The sequence below is a fragment of the Petromyzon marinus genome, chromosome 16 (genome assembly GCF_048934315.1).
Source record: "Petromyzon marinus isolate PM22_M1 ecotype Great Lakes invasive population chromosome 16, UKy_Petmar_22M1.pri1.0, whole genome shotgun sequence".
NCBI lineage: Eukaryota > Metazoa > Chordata > Hyperoartia > Petromyzontiformes > Petromyzontidae > Petromyzon > Petromyzon marinus.
Genome location: NC_133682.1, coordinates 2,967,959 through 2,995,520, shown reverse-complemented (window position 1 = coordinate 2,995,520; position 27,562 = coordinate 2,967,959). Strand labels below are relative to the sequence as shown.

Genomic DNA, 27,562 nt, shown 5'->3' with positions numbered 1-27,562 from the left:
TTTATTGACATGCTATGTTTGCAATAAAAAAAAACATTATTGTAATTAAGTTTAACAGCATATAATATGCGTGTAATTCACATACTTAAAACGTTCATAACGATATGCAATATACCGACGTGCCTATGGGAACACGTTTTTCATCATTGTGTATTACCTGCTATGACATATGGAACAGAAATATGGACATTGACCAAAACAATGGAACAAAATCTGATATGTGTGCAAAAGAGTGTGGCGAGGTGCATGTTTGGAATAACACTGAGTCAAGAAGACAGATGCTTGAATAACAGAGCAGATTCAAATAATTAAGAACATCGTATTGAAGAAAAGTAAGTTGGCAATGGTAGCACATGTCACGAACATGGCTGATGGCTAGTGGTCAAGACGGAGCGGCAAAATCAGCTCACGTGCAGTGGATTGACGATGTGTTGCATCACAATCAATCAAACTTTATTGACTATAGAACACTTCGCACTAAAATTGTCACAGAGCGCTTCAACAAAATGCAAGTTACACGAAACAATTCAAAATATATAACGTAGATTATAAAATACATATTTGGCCAAATTCTGAAAATCGCAACATACCTCCTTATTAGGTGATGTTCATGGTTCACTCCACATCAACAAGAGGTTGACCAGCACGATGCAACCATGAACACCCCACACGCAGAGACACGTGCCCCACAAAACCAGACTAAGAATTCTCAAATTCTGACTACGAACCCACAAACCTAGGTTATGAACCCATAAACCTGAACCACAAACCCACAAATCTGAACGAGCAATAGCTATCTCACAATAGCTTGGGGGGAGTTAATCTATCATTGGCTACATCATGGCCGATAGGGATGGTGATGATGATGATCATGCGCTGCACATTGGATATTGTGTCTTAAAAGACTTCTTTTAATCATGTGCAATAGCAAAAGGTGTTTATTGGAGAGACGTGGAGGATGGACCCTCCTTGAGTGTGCTAACGCATGGCCTTTGATCCAAACAAAATCTGGACGAAGTTGTCACCACGGGGCTCTACAAAAGAGCACGGGTGCACAACTTCACAGAGCGAAATAACAAATACTGCATTTTCAATCAATTGACACCGTTTCCATGTTATCCCTCTGCCTTGAACTTTATTTACAAAGTGAAAGTTCTCAGTGTGTGGTTGTGTTTTCTTCCTCTTCTAAAGGTTGACTCTATGTTTGTAAATGAAAACAAACGGCTTCCCTGCAAAGGATGGGACACTTGGAAAACTGACTTCACCTACTGGTTGAACATTGTGCATGCTGTCCGGCGTTCCAGCTGAGCAACCGTGCATCTGCAAGCACCAAAAGTTGTGCAATTCACGCTTCGCATGTTTTCCTGTAAAGGCGTGTCTGCCCATGACAAATTTGTTTGTTAAAACCAACCTGCCCGCGGGAGCGACTGTACATATCATTTGTTACTCTGGTAAATAGATATAAATCGATGAAAGCCAGATACTTTTTAATGCAAAAAATGACTTGTCTACTTTTTGTTGCCATTGCACAGAAGACACGGATCGTTATGAGCACTGGGATTTTCATTTTATCCCGATAACCAATAACAACAATGTCTCAATTTTGTTAAACGCATCTCTGTAGCCCCAAAAACTGAAGCCATGCTGTCGAAAGAAATATAGCTTCACCAGTTCCCGTGCATATGTCAAGGTGATTGCACACATGTACAAATACAGCTCCACGTCAATCCACTGCTGGATGAGTGACTGCCCATGCCGGGTGGGCGGCGGGTGGTTATTTGACCACACTGCATTGCACTGGTAAAGAACACATTTTCACACAGCAGCAACCATGCATTTGCTTGCATGGACATGCCCTTTTTGCCAGCAGCGGCATGACCAATAAATTGCAGGGCTGCACTTTTATCCTTTGAAAATTGTTATATATATTTTTTTAAAAATCACAAATTCGTTTGTTATTGGCCATACATAATGCGTCCAATCTATCTTCTGTTTGTTTTTCATCGTTACTGTACAGACTGGTAACTGACAAAAAATATATATAGTTGCTGGCTAGAGCCCAGCATGTGGGGCTGGCTGGCGTTCCGTAAACCCATCGGAGTACGGAATTTCTAGCGATCCCGTAATTACACAGCGCGCTCCGTTTGTGGAAGCCATACATCACGAAAATAAAATAAAAATTTGCACGACCAGAATTTTAAACCGAAATGAAAATGTTGCCATAGGACAGTGTTGTTTACACACCGCACGCACTCTATATCATGCCGCTGTTTACATCTGCTAATGCTTTTTTTTGTTATCCGTGATAGCAACAATGAGGGATGTGAGAAACTGATTTTATAGACTCTGCACAAGTCATTCTGAACCGGTATAGACAGTTCTTTCCCTCCACATGCATTGTGTATGGGTCCATTTGCAGCCGGAGGTTAAGGCTTTTTATTAATGCAGCCCTTCCCCTTGGTTACCACTGCCTGAATCAGAAGGGACCTGCTATGACGTATGTCTTGCAGATTTTCTTACAAATGAAATGTGCACATACAGTACAGCAGCACTACAGCTACTATAAGGCTGTATAACCCTGTTAAAACAGTAGACACGTTTTGTGTACTAGTCTTCTGTGCATCAATTTACATTAAAATTAAAAAAATGAAGTTTATTGTTTAATGTGTGTATATATAAACAAATGACTGCTGTAACTCTAATGCAGTATATATGTGTAGAAATGAACACACGTGGGGAGGAGAGATGGCGCAGTGATTAACGTGGTTCGTACCACAAACCCAGCAACCTAAGCTCAATTACCGGCCACGGCTAACACGAATCAAACAGCAGAATGAAGTATTGTATAACCCCATGAGTGACAAGCTTCCATCCAGGCAGTGGGTTGACAGAAGGATGTAAAATATTATTTATTGTATACACCCAACTGTCTGATTGTAAATTAATGACATTGTAACCTAACCATATTCACTGTGGTAAAATATGTTTTCTGATGTCTTATAAAATTCAAACCAAAATACTCGACCATACAGTAATCGACAAAACCTAGTACGAATCGGTTCCTTACCAGTAGGATTTTAAATGGGTTTGCATGAAACTTGAAATGTCATCTCTATGCGGATAAGGAAATTAACAACTACCTCATGAAGTGCTGGATGAGGTAGTTCCTCCAAATACATACATAAGTCTCCATTTTAAATCTGACATTTGCAACGAGTTGATAGTAAAAGTAGAACATGATGTTCGCGCGACAAGCTGCCAGCAGGTGTGTGTCAACAGTTAATCCTTTCCCATTCCGATAACGTACGTCATCCATTCTGTAAACAACTGATTTTTGCACCAAACGCGTGCTTCGTGACATCATTTTGCCTGCAGTTTGCTTTCTCAGTCTGCGCGCAATGCCGCAATTCGCCGCACAACGCGTTAGCAATGGGTGAGCAGAACGGGGGGGGGGGGAATAGACGATAAATAAACATTCCCATACGTGATTCAACACTGGCCCAGCGATGCACATTTGCACTGCTTTAGTTACTGTGGGCGGGCCTCACACCCAACCCCGATGACGTGGTGTTGTTGTTGTTGACATCGGCACGTGGTGGAAATGTGCCCCGTGGCAGGGAGTCCAGGGTTGAACCCGACTGCCAGGTACACGTGTTGCGGCGGGTGGTACATAGATGTATGTTTAAACCGATGTTTGTGATTCACAAGTGTCCGTCTGTCACGCCACGCTCTGGATCATGCATACAATTGTGCGAGAGGTTACATAACTCAAATATATAAAACATTGCTTTATTATTATTGTAAATAAACAAAGGCTGCAGTAAAGGTTAAGAAAGAGGCAAAACATGGTCTAACGTTTTGATTTAATGCTTTCGTGACTGCAGTAATTCTATTCTTAGCTCTTTCGGTAAAGTCACGTTGAAGGGAAACAATAAAATAATAAAATATATATAACAATAAAAATTCTCACGACGTTTCGACCATAACGCAAACGGTCATCATCATTATTTTATTGTTTCCCTTCAACGTGACTTTACCGAAAGAGCTAAGAATATGGTCTAACGTATTAGTCAATGCCCTGTTCGTATGTTTCAGATCGACTGAGGCAGGGCTGCGGTAGGGCAGAGGGGGAGGTGATTTATGAGTTACCCCAATAGCTTTCCCATTTCCAGCTTTGGATATCAGTGATGACCCTGCGAGTGACAGCTAAGGTTTAAAAATTCGTTGTTTGAAGCAATACCATGCAGAATTTGAAATAATATATTTTTAAACCCCATTGCCCTGCAAAACCGAGCGTGCAGTGGCATTCCACTCTCTGAGCCCTTCTGCTGCTGCTGGCACGATTGTCGATGCGGCTGAACCACCTTTACAGCTGCTGCAAGTGGTCGCAATGACACACACACACTGCGGGGGAGGCACGTGGGCCAGGAAGGAGGATTGAGTGCGAGTCAAAGAGGCAGCTAAAACGGTGGCTTTTGCTCGTGTGTTGCCCCATGGTGCTTGTGAGACCCACCTACGCTTCGCCGGCAGGGTTGAGAATCTGCCAGTATGCTAACTCCCTTCTGCATGCCCACAAATCGCATTCTTTATGCCAGTGATTCTTAACCTTTACTGCAGCCTTTGCACCCCTTTGGTTCTCAATCGGAAAAAATATATATTATGTTAATAAATGCATAGGTTTGATTAAACAAAGTAGTTGTACTTAGGTGCCCGTGCTTTGTTTGTGTTTCGATTACTTACCTTCTGAAAAAATCTGGCCATGTCTCGCACCCCCAGAAAGGGCATCTGGCACCCCCAGTGGATGCGTGCACCCCAAGTTAAGAAGCACTGGGTTATGCCCACTTTAACAGCCATGCCGGGAGCTGCACCTGACTGGCGATCTGCAATCACATGGAAGTCTGAACGTTCGTTTTTTGTTCGAACTACTGGTAAAAACTGCCATTGAGTAGTAATTCCTGCATTAAGAAGCTTTACTTATGGTGCATAAGAAGTTGATCATACATGCATACTTCACTGCAAGATGGGAATCGCACCCCAATATTTTAAACGTTTGCATCGCAATGTGTGCCACTTGTGCATTCTAACATTTGTTGCGCATGGTAATTTTACAGGCAATTTGCTAAAGCAACGTGCAATTTGCGTTGAAACTTGCAGACGGTTTGCAATTTCAATTTCTGTATAGCTTGCATGCAACATGTGATTTGCCCCGGAATTAGCATGCAACATATGATTTGCATGGAAGCGTCTGACTTTCAGCGGCTGCACACAGCGTGCAATTTGTGCACAACATAAAATATGCTGTACATTTTTTTCCAGCAAGCGTTGATTTTCTTTCAAACATATTTGTGGCGTGCAACATGAGATTAGCATGCAAATTGCGCGCAACTAGGCACAATTTGTGAACTGAATAAGTTCTGCGTAATTTGCGATTGGTATCGCATTCGTATATTGCTTAAGATAAGAAGGACAAAGCGCCACGATTTGCCATTGTTCAAGCACAGAAGTATTGTGAGTGACTGACAAGTCATCACCAGCCCAGGAGCAGGCTTCTTTCAGGCCCTCACAACCAACGGATTTTGGACTTTGCTTCTCACCCATAGATATTTGAAAGCTGACAGGTAATTGCTGGACAGAGGCTTCATAAAATGACAAGTTTATCTGCGGCCCCCACACCCACTTCCCTGTGTTAAATGCATCTGGGGCGGCCATTTCCTTGTTCCCCTGCCGTACCTTGATGTTGAACACTGAGGCTCCTGTGCCATCTCAACCTATTTCTAATCCACCACAGATTATAAGGTAGGATACGTGAAGAGGTAAATTGAAATACGTTCGAAGGTTTAAGTTTTAATTACAGTACTGCATTGTTACATCGTTGAAAACCGACGGTGCACTTCCGTGTAATTTTAATATTGTTTTTATTACAGCCACATATTGTCACCGCACTGCGTTTGGGACGCACGTGAAAATGTTATCACCACCAGCCTTGTTCCATTCACTGCTGGATGAAGATATGTCCATGCTCTTGCCATACTTTCCAGTCCTGGAATGCTACAATCCATCTCAGTTCTGCATACGATTTTCTTTCATTGCTCCATCTCCATAGCAGTCATCCGCCTGGGTCAGCTCTGTCTTTTGCCCACCATTCAATCTCGTCCATTGGTTGCCGTCCCTTCTAGAAATGCGTCCGATCCGAAGTCACTTTTCTCAGCAGCCGATGTGATGTCTGGTTTGTGTTTCATGCCTAATCCACGTATTCCTGTTGAAGTTTCTCAATGTGATTCCAAGCAGACGTAACTCTCGACGCTTCTTTAAGCGCATTTCCGCCTTTCCGTTTTCTTTGCCAGTGCCCACGTTTCTGACACAAAATGGTTCAGCGGAATGAGTTTCAGTCTACGGTTAGCACTAGGCACTAATGGAAATCTTTGTTTTTCAGGCACATTGCTTTGATGCATTGCATTATCAAATTCAGATTGTCACTCCCGCCTGCTCTCGTTTGACAATTAATTTGATCAATTGATCACAACGCACCGTCAATAATTGCTTTAGATATGCATATGCTGCTCTATTTTACAGTTGTGTCTCTTCAACAATAGTTTTATTTTGTTTAGAAAACGTGGTGTACTTCAACTTAGTTTTTTAAAATATATATAGAGTTAAACTTTTTAGCCTTCACTTAATTGTCAAGTGATTGAATTATATCACATAATGAATTTAATTTATATGTTTTGACTATATCATCAACCATTCAGCCATGGAAAAAATACAATACGACCAGACCCTGTTGAAGACAAATTTGTACCAAATGTCATTTGTGCATGGATTTTGTTGACTATGCAAATTCATTTTATTCAGTAGAAACTGAAGCAGTCATCCGAACTTCCACATCACAACCCATGGTCTTAAAAAACTAAAAATAATATCAAACCCACTTTAAAATAAGGAACCACTACATCGAGATAGCATGAATAGTGGCAAAATACAAATGCGGCAAAGAGTCAGGCAAGAAGATCCTTAATTATCACCAAAGCTATTCACACAAACATATGACTGGAAAGATAAAGGCATAAACATAACTTCGAAAAAGTCATAATGAGTTATATATTTACGTTGTTTCACAGATATTAATTACATGCTACAAATAAAAGCAGAGCAGCCAAGAGCCCATTTCCTGAACGTATTCAAATGCAGAACTTACTCTTGCTGAATCATTCCTCGGAAATTGCGTTTTTCACTTGTTGTTCTTCACACAGTAGTATGTCCCCTTTTTTGTGTATCCACTTTTACGTAGCTGCAACAATTTGCCAGGCGTCTTAGAGGAGACGTTGCTTCTACCCTGACGTCTGTATATGTGGAGTTTGCGTGTTCTCCAACGTGGTCGTGTGGATTTTTTCTCCGGGTCCTCCGGTTTTTCCCTCCACGTTTAGAAACATGCGTTTAAGGTATTTGGCTGCGATAGATGTCCACGTGATAAGCCACTTCGTTGGACGATAACTTATGGCCAGGTCGTTCCTGAAAAAGAGCTATATAGCTCAGTGGACCTTACCTGGTTAAATAAAACAATTGTTTAGTTTATAGTTTACACTATTTCCCCGTTTACCAATTTACTCGACATTCAAATACAGATTAATGTGTTCAACGCAACACGCGCCGGATGATTGTTAAATACGTACCACGTCATGCGCAAAACAATTAACGCTGTCTCAATGTGGGTGTGTGCGCACATGTTTCACATGACGCAGACAGCGTTAATTGTTGTTGTGTGTTACCTGTCAGTGGGTAAGAGTCGTTATAGTGGTTAACGCACTGAGTTTTGGACCCGGCCACCCAATTTCGATTCCTACTCACGGCTAACATCAGTGACCCAAAACATGAACCGGCCATGGGCCCCTCGCTGAAGTCGACTCAGCCTCATATGAGCACTTACCCGTTGCCGGATGTATAAACATAAGCAATGGGGAGACAAAGGCGGCCGGGCGGGGGGTGCTGGACTCCACATAACCACTGTGTCAGTTGAAGGTCGAGAAAAACCACTGTCAGTTGAAGGCTTTGTACAGGGGGAGGAGCGGGGATAAGATCTTTGTCAATGCAAGTGCCCAACTTCGCCTCTAGGGGAAGTGGCGAGCGCTGGACCCCATCTCGCCGTTCGGCAGACCCCAGCTCGCACACGCATCGTCCACCCCCCACCCCCCATCCGCCAAGGTTCCCGTAAGGGCCCCCCACGCCCCCGGGGGTTTAATTGCCCCCTTTGCAGTTTAGTGAAGGGGACACAGCCGGGCAATCATGGAGCACATCAGGACCCCCAAGGTGAGATTCGGCCCCCGACCGATACGCGGGAGTGTGGTGATGGCGGTGTCCGCGATGCCACATCCTCCATACAGTGCCGTGGTGTTTATTTCATTATATTACTCGTCTTCGCTTGGCCTTAGTTACCTCTCTTCCTCTGGCGCTGTTGAGCAAGCTTCCTTTCCTTCCCGCTCGCGGACTGACATTTTGAAGGCCGATTTTTTTTGGAAGAAAGGCGTATACGGTTATTGTAACTTATAAGCAACGTGCCGCGGGTTGCTTGCGATTATCTTATATCCTGTCGTAATTTTTGTTTCTTCAATAGCTTACGAGAGCTCCGGTTTATATTTAATGTTGTGAGCGGCTATGTATATATTTTGACGGCTGCCGTACAATAGAATGATGGCTTAACCATCAACACTGACACCCCGCTAATCCGCAGAACAGCAACGTTTATTTTCGACACGCATAGCCGAATGGACGTGGTGAGAATAAGTGACAACGTACCAATGCTGAAGAGGAATCCACCTATCAGGAGGCGCGTGGCATCACGCAGACTGTACAGCAATAGTACAACAATTCTGCGTATTCCACCAGATTTTGTGTTTTTATCATCGCACACGTCGTGTTTGTTTCTATGTACAACTTTAATTGTAGGCGTATGATGCCAAATAAATCGTTTTAGACCGTGAAAAAATAATTCGTCACTTATGCTCGATGTGGGTGACCGCCGTTCAGCACCTGGGACAGCGTCCGTTTGGTGCCCTCTGGCCCGAGGCTCTTCAGTTTGGCATCGGGCACCGTGGTGACACGCCGAGATTAGTAGCTCAAGAGATGATCTCTTGTTCATTGCGTCACGCCAAGAGTTGTACTTGAGAACGTCTCTAGTGGCAATAACGCAACAAAAAAATGTTCCCAACCAAGCGATCCGCAGGCGATTCGTGACGTGATTTCTGCTTAATATGCTGCGGAGTTGACGTCACGACGGACGTATGACGTAATTGCAAATGCTGCGTGTACTGCAGAAACACATCTAGCCGGAGTGAAATTGACATGCGGTATGTGCTCATCACATCCACGTGGTTTAGGAGTAGCAAAAACGAAACGAACTATCCCCTTACATTGTCATTTAGCTCCCGAACTTATTGTACTTGTACGCAAGAATAGCAACTTAGTACTGGTCTGATTTAAAATTGTTAATCGTGAATGGACTGCTCAACTTGAGCCTGCTTGACTTTAAACGTAGGTTTTGACCCGACTTGCCGACGAACGGTACTTCCGGTCTGCGAGCTAATGTGTCAATGCATAAAATGATATAAGGTTACACGTGTCTTGAGGCTTCACTTTTTAACGAGTCACTCCGAGCCCGGACGAGGTAGGGTTCGCAGACTGCCATCAGTGGGTGTCTGAAGCAGAATGACTGTTAACCGCATGATAATCTATTCATCATCCAGGTAAAAAGAAAAATTCGCCCATAGAGTGCTACCCGACAGTGACACTTTGGCAGTATAGAATCTGGCTCGCCCGGCTTGTTGAAATTCAGTTGCAGTCGAGCGGTACTCACCACGGTCAACGTAGACGATCTCTCCAAAGACGTTGCCGTATTTCACGGAAAGTGACGGTGCTATCGTCAACAGGATCTATGCGACTGCATAATCACATGTTTTTTTTACGAATTATTCTGGAGCATTTCTTTCCACTCCCATGCTTGCCACTTGGGAATAATTAGACTACAGTATGCTGCAGGAGTTTTAATTCGGGACGGGATTATTTGAGGTATACAGATTACACACTCCTAATTATTTGTTTACACTGCACTCGCGTTTTGGAAGTTTAGACACCACTGGTGAAAAGTTAAAACTAATGCAACGTTGAATTATGTTTCTAAACGTTTATAAATAATAAAATGACAACCTATTTGTGCTTAATGTATTTCATTTCACCGAATTACTCCCTTTGGTATAAAACCAAATATTACCTGTCATTGTTAATTAAGATCAGCCTTAATATCATTCTAAACTATACTCGTCGTCTTTTCAAAACTGTCACAACAAGACCTTGTACCTCCTGTCGTATAATGTGTTTCACTTTCCCTTAAGGTGTTTAACATGCTGCTCGACCTTGACAATCATCACAGGCCGCACAGTCACGAGAACGGGTGGCAGTGCCAGGCAAAAGCAAAGCAGCTGCGTTGCCTCCAAGATGCTCAAGAGGCCCTAGTTTCATGCAAATATAGGGGTTGATCAATTGTCAGCTCAAATTCAAATCCTAATAAACATGATCCACTAAATAACCTTTAAAAAATCCAATTAATCTCTCTCATCTGAGACTTGTATGTCTCTCTGTTATCTTACTACTTGTCCGTTTTTTCTACATATCTCTTTTTGTCACTATATCTCGCTCGTCTATAGGTCTTCTGTCATCTTTGCTAGGATTTTATGAATTGTAAGGGGATGGCCTCGACAGTCATTGATCCGAAGGACCCACCAATGGGCTAACAGCACCACTGATGACCATCCGCTGCTGAACACTTTGTATCTGCAGATAAAACACGTGGTTTTACGGACGATTGTTATGTTTCCAGGTAGAAGGGGTTTGTAAAAAGTGTTTGTAAATGTTTGGTCAAAACTGCCACCGTTGACTTCTGCAAAAGAAACGAGAGGCTATGTTCTCACACTGAAACCCGATGTCAAGTTTGGGAGTGAGATTCAACGCGGTTATAAACACGAGATCACCGTGGGTTCCTAACTTGTCCAAATCAAATATGGGACAAAACTGAATTAAGTAATTGCACCTTATATGACTATTCCAGCCCAGGCTGATACAGGAATTCCAAAAAATCCTTGGCGAGTGTGCGCTCATAATGTAGTTTCAAGTTTATATTTTTTAACCAGGTGATAAATCAACAGACTGGGATGTAATCCATTTGCAGGAGTAACCTGGGTCACCAAGGTGATAAAAAAAAATATCAAAAGCTAACAAAGCAAAATACAGCAATGAAGAAAAGTGATCATAAATGGTGATAATCGATGTCTGCCACAATAACCGTTTTGTGGGTTGGCAGGTGGAGGATGTGCAGCTCTTAGGCAGTGGGGGAGCAAAGCCCATCATGGGTACACTCTACATGACTGCCACCCATCTCATCTTCGCAAAGAAGCCAAGCCTGCAGCGAGCAGACCATCGGGAAACTTGGGTATGAGCTCAGGCTGCTGTGTGACACTTTGGTGGCACGTGTCGCATGGGAATGACGAGAAACAGGAATGTAATTTAGATGTTTCACACCAATTTTATCATGGGTTTTGCAGAATAATACGCAGATTATTGCAAAGTGTACATGTGATTTAGTTTTCACACTTTTCAGTGTTAAATAAGTTATTTAGAATTGTGCTTTACATTTTACAGCCGTAACAAATGTCTCATGAAACTATTGTCAGTACGGCATTGTTCACTATGCATGCTCTCATTTTTTAAAAGTTCATCCAGTGGGAATGGTTATCGACAGAATGCCATCGTGTGCAGTTTGGCAGTGCATCGTTGAGTGTTTTCTCCTGTCTAACTCACTGGTGCCCTGTGGCTTTGTGGCAACTCAAGCTGGCACACAGCCTTTTGGCATCGCTCGAGAGGCTACCACCGGCTGGCGCTGGCGGCCCACTGTTGCTCCTGCACACCAAGACCTTCCGCTCACTGCACCTGAAGTTCCAGTGCGAGCAAGACTGCCAGGACGTGCAGCTGTCTATTGTCAAGCTCTGCCGTCCCGGTGTGAACGCTGCACGGCACCGCGACACGAAATGGCGAATCGCACAGGATCGCCAAACGACCTAACCGCAAGGCCTTTATAATGTGTTGCTAGGACTGCCGTGGGAAAATAAATGCTTTGTATAAACTCTCCTTTTGGGGGTAAATCAGAGCCACGGTGGTTCACACACTGAGCTATGAAGATTGGTGACCGGAGTTCGATTCACCGCGACGGCTGCACTTCCGATTGACACGGTTGCTCCGTATGGTGTGAAAGAAATTCAACATACACACATACATACGACTAATATCTGCGTCGATTGATATCTCAGCCGGTCTTGGCACCCCTCTCCCACCTTCATCAGCCCGCACTGCCGTGTTCACCGGTGGCCACTTGTATGTGTCCATGCGTGGCTCGCGTTTTCAATCCGCAGCTGCACGAGGGCCCTCCTCCACCCACCGTGTGGCCCGTGGAGTTCGCTCGCGCTCCATGCTGGTGCTCGGCTGTGCTGATCGGGGCCGGTTGGTGAGGGTGGGGATTGTAGACGTGGCAGCGTAGTCAAATTGCAACGGTGGATTTTTGCCGCCCTGCCCTTGCGCTGACCACAACCGGTAATCCTTAATGGTAATCCATAACGGTAATCCTTAACGAAAGGGTAATCCTTAACGCAAGGGTAATCCTGAAAGCGCGGCACTGAACCGCTGACGGCGTGAGCGTTGAGCTGAGAGTCACGAATGATGGAGTCAAGGTGACAGCTGCTGAGGTGCAGCGACCGTGACGTCGATGCTGGCATGTGTGCGCGCTGGTACAGCCCACCACCGGGACCTGTTCGCCTTCTCGTACAGCCCTCGGGTGAGAGCCACCGATCGCGAGGAAGGATGGACCTTGCTGGACCTACGCTCCGAGTTCCGGAGAATGGGTGTACCCAACAAGCACTGGAAGCTCACGGACATCAACGCAAACTACGAGGTCACCTTAAATGAACTGGAGTACAGTCTTATTCACCTACGGCGCGGTAGTAGTTGCGTTCCCGAAGAACACCGCGTTTTTGGAAAAGTCGCGTTATAATAAATAACGTGGGGTAAGGCACAGTCCGCGGTAACGCGTGAGATGCGCATGCAGGCTGAACAAAGATTGAGGCACGTGGGTAGCATCGAGAAGCATCCAGCAGCATCCCGCCTTGTGTGACGCTGCTACGCCGAGGGGGCCATGCGACTGATTATTCCTTCTCGCGTGACGTAGTTCTATTCACTAAATCGCGTCATATCCAATTCGCATCTGCGTTATAAAAAAAAATGTGTTCCCCCATACGTTCATCGCGTTATATACAAATTGCATTATGAAAACACGTGGCGTTATAGGAGAACAGACTGTACTAACCCTACATTTATTTTCCAGTAATATCGTCTGTTGCACATACATCCAATAAAAATCAGTGTGCGGTTCACAAGTAAAGATGAGCATGGTACCGTGATGGCTGACACGGGCTTGTAGCTACGGTCAAGCGGACTTGCATTGCATTATTGTCGGTGACAAGATATTGCACAACAAAATAGGACCCCCAATTGAGAATGCACAACAACTCACCACCCGGGCCGCAAGCAAATCTCAGCGTGTTCACTCATATATTATTGACTCAAAGAGTCGGTGACATTTTTGTTAGTTTACTCTCCGGGGGCCTGCACTCCACTGCAGCAGAGGTCCAATCTCCCCGACAGCACGTTTATGTAACGCCGTGACACACCCGGTCGCGTACACGCAAGAGTCTGCGCCCTGCCCGATGCCTTTCGTCACGCAGCGGGAACGTTTGCGTCGGGCAGGTGTGCGGGACGTACCCTGCGGACCTGTTCGTGCCGTGCATCTCCACCGACATCGTCCTGGGCAGCGCTCGCTTCCGCAGCAAGGCTCGCTTCCCGACCCTGTCCTACCTTCACGCGCACAACGGGGTGAGAGGCTGCTGCAGCAATCCACACCGCCCTGCACCGCATTTCTCAAGCCACTGCTGGATGAAGTTCTTCCCATGTCTTGTGGGCCGTGAGATATGGGGCATTAACCACATGTACCTGTGTTTGCATGTTCACCACAAGTATATGTGGTTAATGCATTCATGATGCCTTGCGAAAGGTCTCTGTTTGGTGTTTTAACATCTTAACGCCTGTTTTATTGTCAGAAAGGGTAAAACCTATTATTATATTTTGATACTGGCAAGGGAGGTCCCATGATGGTGGTGTCCACACTGGCGAGATGTACGTACACATACAGCCCATTTGCCAATCTACTCCTGGGTCGTGGGGGTTATTGAACCATACTTCACCACATTGGTCAGTGCGGGGCAGTAATTACAGGGAGCACAGACACGGGAGCGAGTCCAGTACCGCAATGGATGTTTCCGCACTGCCCTCCGCTGCTGGCCACGTAGCCCCCGTGGTCTACAACACCCGCGATGCATGGCGGCGGCCCCATCCAAGGACTGCTCCAGGCTCCGAGATCTTGAAGGAAATCGGGCGCATTCCGTGTCCGCCGCCTCTCTTCTGCGGCCATTTCATTATTTTGTTCGCCTCATTCAAAACGCTCGGGCCGCCATCACGTCCCGATCAACGGAGGGCGCAGCTTGGCTCCACCAGCGGTGAATAATTTAGACGTGTACGCCTTTTGGCGTCATCTGGTCGAGCACCAATTGGGTCGAGGCTCAAAAGAAAGCCGTCCCTTGGTGTGGACTAATCAGTTTCAAGGACAATGCATATATTATCATAGTATGGGTTTTGTTTGCATTTTGACTGCAGGTATTGTGGTTAATGCAGACATGAATCCTTGTAAAAAGGTTTCAGTTTTGTTGCCAGGAAAAAGGGGGAAAACCCCATTATTATAATTTTGATGTGATCAACGCCGGCTTTCTGGCACCGCGCGCCCGTCGCCCCGTCCCAGGCGGCGATCTGCCGATGCAGCCAGCCACTCTCGGGTTTCAGCACCCGCTGCGCTGAGGACGAGCAGCTACTGCAAGCCGTGTGGCGGGCGAATCCGGGACCGGGGCATGAGACACTGTACGTCGTCGACACCCGGCCTAAGGTGAGATAGAGAGAGAGAGAGCTCTTAAACAGGGCAACTGAATGAGGCATCTGTCATGGGTCAGAAATGCAAGATGTAATCATATCGAAAGTTGCCCTTTAAAAAAAAAATAACCAGGTAAGGCCGACTGAGCTTTGTCGCTCTTTTTTTTTAGAAGCGACCTGGCCACAAACGATAGCTCAACGAATTGGCTTATCACGTGGAAATGTATAGCAGCCAAATATTCTAAAACGCGTGTCAATTTTAAATGTCGATGGAAAAACCAGAGGATCCGGAGAAAAATCCACACGACTGTGGAGAGAACATTTAAACTCCAAATATACAGCAGGCGTCAGGGTAGGGATCAAACCCATGACCTCCTGTACACCAGGCGAGATAGTTAACATCTCGCCATCTGTGCCCCCCGTTCACTTCACCACATATATCCAAAGGCATAACACGCCAATATATTGCCTGGCCAACAAGGAAACTCTGGACTGGTTTAAATGTTCATGGCCCGCCTTGTTAAACATTTACCACTGCGTTGGCAAGCTGCTTTAGGCAAGCTGTCTCTAGTCAATGCAAATAGCAATAACTTAATTCTCCCCCCCCCCATCCATGCCGTGCGCACTCTCTCTCTCTCTGCTGCTGCTACTGCTTCTTGTTTTGTCGCAGTTGAATGCAATGGCAAACCGCGCGGCGGGGAGAGGCTACGAAAACGAAGAGAACTACGCCAACATTCGCTTCGAATTCCTCGGCATCGAGAACATCCACGTGATGCGCAGCAGCCTCGCGAAGCTGCTGGACGGTACACGGATTACAAAATCGACACGGAGCAGCAGTGTAGACTCAACGTAGCAAAAAACACACGCTGTACATTTGTGCAGACGTCGCACGCTGAATAATAATGCTGCTTAAGACCAACCCTAAGGGCATTCTTGGAACCCTTTCAAACCAGCCCGATGAGTGGTGCACGCGGTATGGGCAAAGGCGCAGCCCTGCAATTCCTGGATGGAGCAAGGGAGCTCGGGCATTTGGCTTACCTCTTGCACGCTGGCCAAACGTCTTGCAAGAGCTGAGAGTACGCACCACTCATGACCTGCCGGTAGACTTAACGGCGATGAACATACTGATTAACTGCGATTGAACCCATCTCTTACAGATTACCATAATATATTGTTATATAATTACAATAAACCCCCCTCTGTTCTCCGCACCTGATTGGCTGATGTCATCTTGCTCTATTTCAGACCAGAAGCAGGTAGATCTCTTCACAATTGAGGCAAAATCCCCCAATGATGCTGGATGTAATTACCAGCGAAACATTTTACTCAAATTGTAAACGTTGTGGATTTACTGTCCAACACACGTTGTGTGCTGAAGTAGTAACTAATTGGCACGTTTTGTTTACGGGACAAACCTTTCTGATCGGCAGTGTCGAACGGTGGCGGGTTAACGACACATACTTACGCGATCTAACCCAAAACACCTTTATTATGTGATGAACCCATTTTATACTGCGCAAATTATAAACTCTCGCCCATTGTTCTAACTTCGCTGCGGCCGCATCGGCAGAGCGGTGCTCTCGTAATGTCGGCTCACCGATGTCTCCAGCCATCATTTCCTAGATGCAATGTGGAGCCTGCACGGAGCAAATGCCGGCGGATCGCTGCACAACACTTGACTTCCGTCTCACCGCGTGGTGGTCCGGGTGTCTCCGCGCTGTCGTGTCTCTGTTGAATCGCCCCAGTGAGCCAGGCTCGGGGACTGAGCCAGCGTGAGTTTGTGTCGGGACTAGAGGCATCGGGCTGGCTCCGGCACATCCAGACCATCTTGCAGGCCTCCACAGCGGTCGCCAGCGTAAGAGACACACCGCAAGCCTTACACGTCGCCACGAATACATGTTAGTTTCGTGGCAACAATTTTTTGTTGTTGTTGTTGTATCAAACTGAATTCTACCACTCAACAAAAACTCAACCCCCCCATCCAGCACCCTTCTTATGGACGGTGATGCGTCTGTGAACTTCCAGCAGCAGTTGTGATGCCATCTGTTGCCGATGTTTCTATGTCATTCCTTTCCATTCTCTTGCCTCCTCCTCCACTCCAGCAGTCTGATATCGATGGCTATAGCAGGGCCTTGTTCCAAGGCGATTTGCACGCAATTGTAAAAATTGTGCGAAAGATGATAGTGGTTGAGATAAAGAGTGGGGTTGTTATGAGAAGTGGTGGTGTAGTTATTGTGACAGGAGAACGGGTGGGACAGGGTAAGGAGTTTGGGTAGTGATAGGGGAGCGAGAGTGATAGGGGGAGTAAGAGTGATAGGGGAGTGAGAGTGATAGGGGTAGTGAGAGTGATAGGGGTAGTGAAAGTGATAGGGTAGTGAGATTGATAGGGTAGTGAGAGTGATAGGGTAGTGAGAGTGATAGGGGAAGTAAGAGTGATAGGGGGAGTGAGAGTGATAGGGGAGTGAGAGTGATAGGGTAGTGAGAGTGATAGGGGAGTGAGAGTGATAGGGAAGTGAGAGTGATAGGGGAGTGAGAGTGATAGGGGAGTGAGAGTGATAGGGGAGTGAGAGTGATGGGGGAGTGAGAGTGAGAGGGGTAGTAAGAGTGATAGGGGGAGTGAGAGTGATAGGGGAGTGAGAGTGATAGGGGGAGTGAGAGTAATAGGGGAGTGAGAGAGATAGGGGAGTGAGAGTGATAGGGGAGTGAGAGTGATGGGGGGAGTGAGAGGGGTAGTAAGAGTGATAGGGGGAGTGAGAGTGATAGGGGAGTGAGAGTGATAGGGGGAGTGAGAGTAATAGGGGAGTGAGAGAGATAGAGGAGTGAGAGTGATAGGGGAGTGATAGGGGTAGTGAGAGTGATAGCGGTAGTGAGAGTGATAGGGGGAGTGAGAGTGATAGGGAAGTGAGAGTGATAGGGGTAGTAAGAGTGATAGGGGAGTGAGAGTGATAGGGGAGTGAGAGTGATAGGGGAGTGAGAGTGATAGGGGGAGTGAAAGTGATCGGGGAAGTGAGAGTGATAGGGGTAGTGAGAGTGATAGGGGAAATGAGAATGATAGCGGGAGGGAAAGTGAGAGTGATAGGGTAGTGAGAGTGATAGGGTAGTGAGAGTGATAGGGGAGTGAGAGTGATAGGGGAGTGAGAGTGATAGGGGGAGTGAGAGTGATAGGGGAGTGAGAGTGATAGGGGAGTGAGAGTGATAGGGGAGTGAGAGTGATAGGGGAGTGAGAGTGATAGGGGAGTGAGAGTGATAGGTGAGTGAGAGTGATAGGGGGAGTGAGAGTGATAGGGGAGTGAGAGTGATAGGGGAGGGAGAGTGATAGGGGAGTGAGAGTGATTGGGGAGTGAGAGTGATAGGGGAAATGAGAGTGATAGGGGGAGTGAAAGTGAGAGTGATAGGGTAGAGAGAGTGATAGAGGAGTGAGAGTGATAGGGGGAGTGAGAGTGATAGGGGGAGTGAAAGTGATAGGGTAGTGAGAGTGATAGGGGAGTGAGAGTGATAGGGGAGTGAGAGTGATAGGGGAGTGAGAGTGATGGGGGAGTGAGAGTGATAGGGTAGTGAGAGTGATAAGGGTAGTGAGAGTGATAGGGGTAGTAAGAGTGATAGGGGAGTGAGAGTGATAGGGGAGTGAGAGTGATAGGGGAGTGAGAGTGATAGGGGAGTGAGAGTGATAGGGGAATGAGAGTGATAGGGGAGTGAGAGTGATAGGGGGAGTGAGAGTGATAGGGGTAGTGAGAGTGATAGGGGAGTGAGAGTGATAGAGGAGTGAGAGTAATAGGGGAGTGAGAGTGATAGGGGAATGAGAGTGATAGGGGAGTGAGAGTGATAGGGGAGTGTGAGTGATAGAGGAGTGAGAGTGATAGTGGAGTGAGAGTAATAGGGGAGTGAGAGTGATAGGGGGAGTGAGAGTGATAGGGGAGTGAGAGTGATAGGGGTAGTGAGAGTGATAGGGGAAGTGAGAGTGATCGGGGTAGTGAGAGTGATAGGGAAAGTGAGAGTGATAGGGGAGTGAGAGTGATAGGGGAGTGCGAGTGATAGGGGGAGTGATAGTGATCGGGGAAGTGAGAGTGATAGGGGTAGTGAGAGTGATAGGTGAAATGAGAGTGATCGGGGGAGTGAAAGTGATAGGGGAAATGAGAGAGTGATAGGGGGAGTGAGAGTGATAGGGGAGTGAGAGTGATAGGGGAGTGAGACTGATAGGGGTAGTGAGAGTGATAGGGGAAGTGAGAGTGATCGGGGTAGTGAGAGTGATAGGGAAAGTGAGAGTGATAGGGGGAGTGAGAGTGATAGGGAGTGAGAATGATAGGGGAGTGAGAGTGATAGGGGAGTGAGAGTGATAGGGGTAGTGAGAGTGATAGGGGAAGTGAGAGTGATCGGGGGTAGTGAGAGTGATAGGGAAAGTGAGAGTGATAGGGGAGTGAGAGTGATAGGGGAGTGCGAGTGATAGGGGGAGTGAGAGTGATAGGGGAATGAGAGTGATAGGGGAGTGAGAGTGATAGGGGGAGTGAGAGTGATAGGGGTAGTGAGAGTGATAGGGGAGTGAGAGTGATAGAGGAGTGAGAGTAATAGGGGAGTGAGAGTGATAGGGGAATGAGAGTGATAGGGGAGTGAGAGTGATAGGGGAGTGAGAGTGATAGGAGAGTGAGAGTGATAGTGGAGTGAGAGTAATAGGGGAGTGAGAGTGATAGGGGGAGTGAGAGTGATAGGGGAGTGAGAGTGATATAGGGTAGTGAGAGTGATAGGGGAAGTGAGAGTGATAGGGGTAGTGAGAGTGATAGGGGAAGTGAGAGTGAGAGTGATGGGGAGTGATAGTGAGTGCGGGGAAGTGAGAGTGATAGGGGTAGTGAGAGTGATAGGTGAAATGAGAGTGATAGGGGGAGTGAAAGTGATAGGGGAAATGAGAGTGATAGGGGGAGTGAGAGTGATAGGGGAGTGAGAGTGATAGGGGAGTGAGACTGATAGGGGTAGTGAGAGTGATAGGGGAAGTGAGAGTGATCGGGTAGTGAGAGTGATAGGGAAAGTGAGAGTGATAGGGGGAGTGAGAGTGATAGGGGAGTGAGAATGATAGGGGAGTGAGAGTGATAGGGGAGTGAGAGTGATAGGGGTAGTGAGAGTGATAGGGGAAGTGAGAGTGATCGGGGTAGTGAGAGTGATAGGGAAAGTGAGAGTGATAGGGGAGTGAGAGTGATAGGGGGAGTGCGAGTGATAGGGGGAGTGATAGTGATCGGGGAAGTGAGAGTGATAGGGGTAGTGAGAGTGATAGTGGAAATGAGAGTGATAGTGGGAGTGAAAGTGAGAGTGATAGGGGGAGTGAGAGTGATAGCGGAAGTGAGAGTGATAGGGGAGTGAGAGTGATAGGGGGAGTGAGAGTGATAGGGGAGTGAGAGTGATGGGGGAGTGAGAGTGATAGGGTAGTGAGAGTGATAAGGGTAGTGAGAGTGATAGGGGTAGTAAGAGTGATAGGGGAGTGAGAGTGATAGGGGAGTGAGAGTGATAGGGGAGTGAGAGTGATAGGGGAGTGAGAGTGATAGGGGAATGAGAGTGATAGGGGAGTGAGAGTGATAGGGGGAGTGAGAGTGATAGGGGTAGTGAGAGTGATAGGGGAGTGAGAGTGATAGAGGAGTGAGAGTAATAGGGGAGTGAGAGTGATAGGGGAATGAGAGTGATAGGGGAGTGAGAGTGATAGGAGAGTGAGAGTGATAGGGGAGTGAGAGTGATAGTGGAGTGAGAGTAATAGGGGAGTGAGAGTGATAGGGGGAGTGAGAGTGATAGGGGAGTGAGAGTGATAGGGGTAGTGAGAGTGATAGGGGAAGTGAGAGTGATCGGGGTAGTGAGAGTGATAGGGAAAGTGAGAGTGATAGGGGGTGAGTGATAGGGGAGGGGAGTGGTGATAGGGGGAGTGATAGTGATCGGGGAAGTGAGAGTGATAGGGGTAGTGAGAGTGATAGGTGAAATGAGAGTGATCGGGGGAGTGAAAGTGATAGGGGAAATGAGAGTGATAGGGGGAGTGAGAGTGATAGGGGAGTGAGAGTGATAGGGGAGTGAGACTGATAGGGGTAGTGAGAGTGATAGGGGAAGTGAGAGTGATCGGGGTAGTGAGAGTGATAGGGAAAGTGAGAGTGATAGGGGGAGTGAGAGTGATAGGGGAGTGAGAATGATAGGGGAGTGAGAGTGATAGGGGAGTGAGAGTGATAGGGGTAGTGAGAGTGATAGGGGAAGTGAGAGTGATCGGGGTAGTGAGAGTGATAGGGAAAGTGAGAGTGATAGGGGAGTGAGAGTGATAGGGGAGTGCGAGTGATAGGGGGAGTGAGAGTGATAGGGGAATGAGAGTGATAGGGGAGTGAGAGTGATAGGGGGAGTGAGAGTGATAGGGGTAGTGAGAGTGATAGGGGAGTGAGAGTGATAGAGGAGTGAGAGTAATAGGGGAGTGAGAGTGATAGGGGAATGAGAGTGATAGGGGAGTGAGAGTGATAGGGGAGTGAGAGTGATAGGAGAGTGAGAGTGATAGTGGAGTGAGAGTAATAGGGGAGTGAGAGTGATAGGGGGAGTGAGAGTGATAGGGGAGTGAGAGTGATAGGGGTAGTGAGAGTGATAGGGGAAGTGAGAGTGATCGGGGTAGTGAGAGTGATAGGGAAAGTGAGAGTGATAGGGGAGTGAGAGTGATAGGGGAGTGCGAGTGATAGGGGGAGTGATAGTGATCGGGGAAGTGAGAGTGATAGGGGTAGTGAGAGTGATAGGTGAAATGAGAGTGATAGGGGGAGTGAAAGTGATAGGGGAAATGAGAGTGATAGGGGAGTGAGAGTGATAGGGGAGTGAGAGTGATAGGGGAGTGAGACTGATAGGGGTAGTGAGAGTGATAGGGGAAGTGAGAGTGATCGGGGTAGTGAGAGTGATAGGGAAAGTGAGAGTGATAGGGGGAGTGAGAGTGATAGGGGAGTGAGAATGATAGGGGAGTGAGAGTGATAGGGGAGTGAGAGTGATAGGGGTAGTGAGAGTGATAGGGGAAGTGAGAGTGATCGGGGTAGTGAGAGTGATAGGGAAAGTGAGAGTGATAGGGGAGTGAGAGTGATAGGGGAGTGCGAGTGATAGGGGGAGTGATAGTGATCGGGGAAGTGAGAGTGATAGGGGTAGTGAGAGTGATAGTGGAAATGAGAGTGATAGTGGGAGTGAAAGTGAGAGTGATAGGGGGAGTGAGAGTGATAGCGGAGTGAGAGTGATAGGGGAGTGAGAGTGATAGGGGGAGTGAGAGTGATAGGGGAGTGAGAGTGATGGGGGAGTGAGAGTGATAGGGTAGTGAGAGTGATAAGGGTAGTGAGAGTGATAGGGGTAGTAAGAGTGATAGGGGAGTGAGAGTGATAGGGGAGTGAGAGTGATAGGGGAGTGAGAGTGATAGGGGAGTGAGAGTGATAGGGGAATGAGAGTGATAGGGGAGTGAGAGTGATAGGGGGAGTGAGAGTGATAGGGTAGTGAGAGTGATAGGGGAGTGAGAGTGATAGAGGAGTGAGAGTAATAGGGGAGTGAGAGTGATAGGGGAATGAGAGTGATAGGGGAGTGAGAGTGATAGGAGAGTGAGAGTGATAGGGGAGTGAGAGTGATAGTGGAGTGAGAGTAATAGGGGAGTGAGAGTGATAGGGGGAGTGAGAGTGATAGGGGAGTGAGAGTGATAGGGGTAGTGAGAGTGATAGGGGAAGTGAGAGTGATCGGGGTAGTGAGAGTGATAGGGAAAGTGAGAGTGATAGGGGAGTGAGAGTGATAGGGAGTGGAGTGATAGGGGGAGTGATGATCGGGGGGGGAGTGATAGAAGTGAGAGTGACAGGGGTAGTGAGAGTGATAGGTGAAATGAGAGTGATCGGGGGGAGTGAAAGTGATAGGGGAAATGAGAGTGATAGGGGGAGTGAGAGTGATAGGGGAGTGAGAGTGATAGGGGAGTGAGACTGATAGGGGTAGTGAGAGTGATAGGGGAAGTGAGAGTGATCGGGGTAGTGAGAGTGATAGGGAAAGTGAGAGTGATAGGGGGAGTGAGAGTGATAGGGGAGTGAGAATGATAGGGGAGTGAGAGTGATAGGGGAGTGAGAGTGATAGAGGTAGTGAGAGTGATAGGGGAAGTGAGAGTGATCGGGGTAGTGAGAGTGATAGGGAAAGTGAGAGTGATAGGGGAGTGAGAGTGATAGGGGAGTGCGAGTGGTAGGGGGAGTGAGAGTGATAGGGGAATGAGAGTGATAGGGGAGTGAGAGTGATAGGGGGAGTGAGAGTGATAGGGGTAGTGAGAGTGATAGGGGAGTGAGAGTGATAGAGGAGTGAGAGTAATAGGGGATTGAGAGTGATAGGGGAATGAGAGTGATAGGGGAGTGAGAGTGATAGGGGAGTGAGAGTGATAGGAGAGTGAGAGTGATAGTGGAGTGAGAGTAATAGGGGAGTGAGAGTGATAGGGGGAGTGAGAGTGATAGGGGAGTGAGAGTGATAGGGGTAGTGAGAGTGATAGGGGAAGTGAGAGTGATCGGGGTAGTGAGAGTGATAGGGAAAGTGAGAGTGATAGGGGAGTGAGAGTGATAGGGGAGTGCGAGTGATAGGGGGAGTGATAGTGATCGGGGAAGTGAGAGTGATAGGGGTAGTGAGAGTGATAGGTGAAATGAGAGTGATAGGGGGGAGTGAAAGTGATAGGGGAAATGAGAGTGATAGGGGAGTGAGAGTGATAGGGGAGTGAGAGTGATAGGGGAGTGAGACTGATAGGGGTAGTGAGAGTGATAGGGGAAGTGAGAGTGATCGGGGTAGTGAGAGTGATAGGGAAAGTGAGAGTGATAGGGGGAGTGAGAGTGATAGGGGAGTGAGAATGATAGGGGAGTGAGAGTGATAGGGGAGTGAGAGTGATAGGGGTAGTGAGAGTGATAGGGAAGTGAGAGTGATCGGGGTAGTGAGAGTGATAGGGAAAGTGAGAGTGATAGGGGAGTGAGAGTGATAGGGGAGTGCGAGTGATAGGGGGAGTGATAGTGATCAGGGAAGTGAGAGTGATAGGGGTAGTGAGAGTGATAGTGGAAATGAGAGTGATAGTGGGAGTGAAAGTGAGAGTGATAGGGGGAGTGAGAGTGATAGCGGAGTGAGAGTGATAGGGGAGTGAGAGTGATAGGGGGAGTGAGAGTGATAGGGGAGTGAGAGTGATAGGGGAGTGAGAGTGATAGGGGAGTGAGAGTGATAGGGGAGTGAGAGTGATAGGGGAGTGAGAGTGATAGGGGAGTGAGAGTAATAGGGGAGTGAAAGTGATAGGGGAGTGAAAGTGATAGGGGAGTGAGAGTGATAGAGGAGTGAGAGTAATAGGGGAGTGAGAGTAATAGGGGAGTGAAAGTGATAGGGGAGTGAGAGTGATAGGGGAGTGAGAGTGATAGGGGAGTGAGAGTGATAGGGGAGTGAGAGTGATAGGGGAGTGAGAGTGATAGGGAGTGAGAGTGATAGGGGAGTGAGAGTGATAGGGGTAGTGAGAGTGATAGGGGAAGTGAGAGTGATCGGGGTAGTGAGAGTGATAGGGAAAGTGAGAGTGATAGGGGAGTGAGAGTGATAGGGGAGTGCGAGTGATAGGGGGAGTGATAGTGATCGGGGAAGTGAGAGTGATAGGGGTAGTGAGAGTGATAGGTGAAATGAGAGTGATAGGGGGAGTGAAAGTGATAGGGGAAATGAGAGTGATAGGGGGAGTGAGAGTGATAGGGGAGTGAGAGTGATAGGGGAGTGAGACTGATAGGGGTAGTGAGAGTGATAGGGGAAGTGAGAGTGATCGGGGTAGTGAGAGTGATAGGGAAAGTGAGAGTGATAGGGGGAGTGAGAGTGATAGGGGAGTGAGAATGATAGGGGAGTGAGAGTGATAGGGGAGTGAGAGTGATAGGGGTAGTGAGAGTGATAGGGGAAGTGAGAGTGATCGGGGTAGTGAGAGTGATAGGGAAAGTGAGAGTGATAGGGGAGTGAGAGTGATAGGGGAGTGCGAGTGATAGGGGGAGTGATAGTGATCGGGGAAGTGAGAGTGATAGGGGTAGTGAGAGTGATAGTGGAAATGAGAGTGATAGTGGGAGTGAAAGTGAGAGTGATAGGGGGAGTGAGAGTGATAGCGGAGTGAGAGTGATAGGGGAGTGAGAGTGATAGGGGGAGTGAGAGTGATAGGGGAGTGAGAGTGATGGGGAGTGAGAGTGATAGGGTAGTGAGAGTGATAAGGGTAGTGAGAGTGATAGGGTAGTAAGAGTGATAGGGGAGTGAGAGTGATAGGGGAGTGAGAGTGATAGGGGAGTGAGAGTGATAGGGGAGTGAGAGTGATAGGGGAATGAGAGTGATAGGGGAGTGAGAGTGATAGGGGGAGTGAGAGTGATAGGGGTAGTGAGAGTGATAGGGGAGTGAGAGTGATAGAGGAGTGAGAGTAATAGGGGAGTGAGAGTGATAGGGGAATGAGAGTGATAGGGGAGTGAGAGTGATAGGAGAGTGAGAGTGATAGGGGAGTGAGAGTGATAGTGGAGTGAGAGTAATAGGGGAGTGAGAGTGATAGGGGGAGTGAGAGTGATAGGGGAGTGAGAGTGATAGGGGTAGTGAGAGTGATAGGGGAAGTGAGAGTGATCGGGGTAGTGAGAGTGATAGGGAAAGTGAGAGTGATAGGGGAGTGAGAGTGATAGGGGAGTGCGAGTGATAGGGGGAGTGATAGTGATCGGGGAAGTGAGAGTGACAGGGGTAGTGAGAGTGATAGGTGAAATGAGAGTGATCGGGGGAGTGAAAGTGATAGGGGAAATGAGAGTGATAGGGGGAGTGAGAGTGATAGGGGAGTGAGAGTGATAGGGGAGTGAGACTGATAGGGGTAGTGAGAGTGATAGGGGAAGTGAGAGTGATCGGGGTAGTGAGAGTGATAGGGAAAGTGAGAGTGATAGGGGGAGTGAGAGTGATAGGGGAGTGAGAATGATAGGGGAGTGAGAGTGATAGGGGAGTGAGAGTGATAGGGGTAGTGAGAGTGATAGGGGAAGTGAGAGTGATCGGGGTAGTGAGAGTGATAGGGAAAGTGAGAGTGATAGGGGAGTGAGAGTGATAGGGGAGTGCGAGTGGTAGGGGGAGTGAGAGTGATAGGGGAATGAGAGTGATAGGGGAGTGAGAGTGATAGGGGGAGTGAGAGTGATAGGGGTAGTGAGAGTGATAGGGGAGTGAGAGTGATAGAGGAGTGAGAGTAATAGGGGATTGAGAGTGATAGGGGAATGAGAGTGATAGGGGAGTGAGAGTGATAGGGGAGTGAGAGTGATAGGAGAGTGAGAGTGATAGTGGAGTGAGAGTAATAGGGGAGTGAGAGTGATAGGGGGAGTGAGAGTGATAGGGGAGTGAGAGTGATAGGGGTAGTGAGAGTGATAGGGGAAGTGAGAGTGATCGGGGTAGTGAGAGTGATAGGGAAAGTGAGAGTGATAGGGGAGTGAGAGTGATAGGGGAGTGCGAGTGATAGGGGGAGTGATAGTGATCGGGGAAGTGAGAGTGATAGGGGTAGTGAGAGTGATAGGTGAAATGAGAGTGATAGGGGGAGTGAAAGTGATAGGGGAAATGAGAGTGATAGGGGGAGTGAGAGTGATAGGGGAGTGAGAGTGATAGGGGAGTGAGACTGATAGGGGTAGTGAGAGTGATAGGGGAAGTGAGAGTGATCGGGGTAGTGAGAGTGATAGGGAAAGTGAGAGTGATAGGGGGAGTGAGAGTGATAGGGGAGTGAGAATGATAGGGGAGTGAGAGTGATAGGGGAGTGAGAGTGATAGGGGTAGTGAGAGTGATAGGGGAAGTGAGAGTGATCGGGGTAGTGAGAGTGATAGGGAAAGTGAGAGTGATAGGGGAGTGAGAGTGATAGGGGAGTGCGAGTGATAGGGGGAGTGATAGTGATCAGGGAAGTGAGAGTGATAGGGGTAGTGAGAGTGATAGTGGAAATGAGAGTGATAGTGGGAGTGAAAGTGAGAGTGATAGGGGGAGTGAGAGTGATAGCGGAGTGAGAGTGATAGGGGAGTGAGAGTGATAGGGGGAGTGAGAGTGATAGGGGAGTGAGAGTGATAGGGGAGTGAGAGTGATAGGGGGAGTGAGAGTGATAGGGGAGTGAGAGTGATAGGGGAGTGAGAGTGATAGGGGAGTGAGAGTAATAGGGGAGTGAAAGTGATAGGGGAGTGAAAGTGATAGGGGAGTGAGAGTGATAGAGGAGTGAGAGTAATAGGGGAGTGAGAGTAATAGGGGAGTGAAAGTGATAGGGGAGTGAGAGTGATAGGGGAGTGAGAGTGATAGGGGAGTGAGAGTGATAGGGGAGTGAGAGTGATAGGGGAGTGAGAGTGATAGGGGAGTGAGAGTGATAGGGGAGTGAGAGTGATAGGGGAGTGAGAGTGATAGGGGGAGTGAGAGTGATAGGGGAGTGAGAGTGATCGGGGTAGTGAGAGTGATAGGGGAGTGAGAGTGATAGGGGGAGTGAGAGTGATAGGGGAGTGAGAGTGATAGGGGGAGTGAAAGTGATAGGGGAAGTGAG

At 47.6% G+C, this 27,562-nt stretch overlaps 1 protein-coding gene across 3 annotated transcripts in view; it reads left to right on the top strand.

Moving 5' to 3' along the window:
- The first annotated feature begins 8,051 nt into the window (after positions 1-8,051).
- LOC116942968 (phosphatidylinositol-3,5-bisphosphate 3-phosphatase MTMR6-like) overlaps positions 8,052-27,562 on the top strand; it is a 33,797-nt gene continuing 14,286 nt past the window's right edge. Inside the window, exons 1-8 of one of the 3 annotated variants that reach the window (XM_032955501.2) lie at positions 8,052-8,304; positions 11,348-11,476; positions 11,875-12,040; positions 12,831-12,988; positions 13,840-13,965; positions 14,945-15,085; positions 15,740-15,872; positions 16,815-16,924. In XM_032955501.2, coding sequence (XP_032811392.2) covers positions 8,281-8,304; positions 11,348-11,476; positions 11,875-12,040; positions 12,831-12,988; positions 13,840-13,965; positions 14,945-15,085; positions 15,740-15,872; positions 16,815-16,924 — 987 coding nt within the window. In that variant the 5' untranslated portion in view covers positions 8,052-8,280. The other 2 variants (XM_032955502.2, XM_032955504.2) reach the window with 2 other exon arrangements.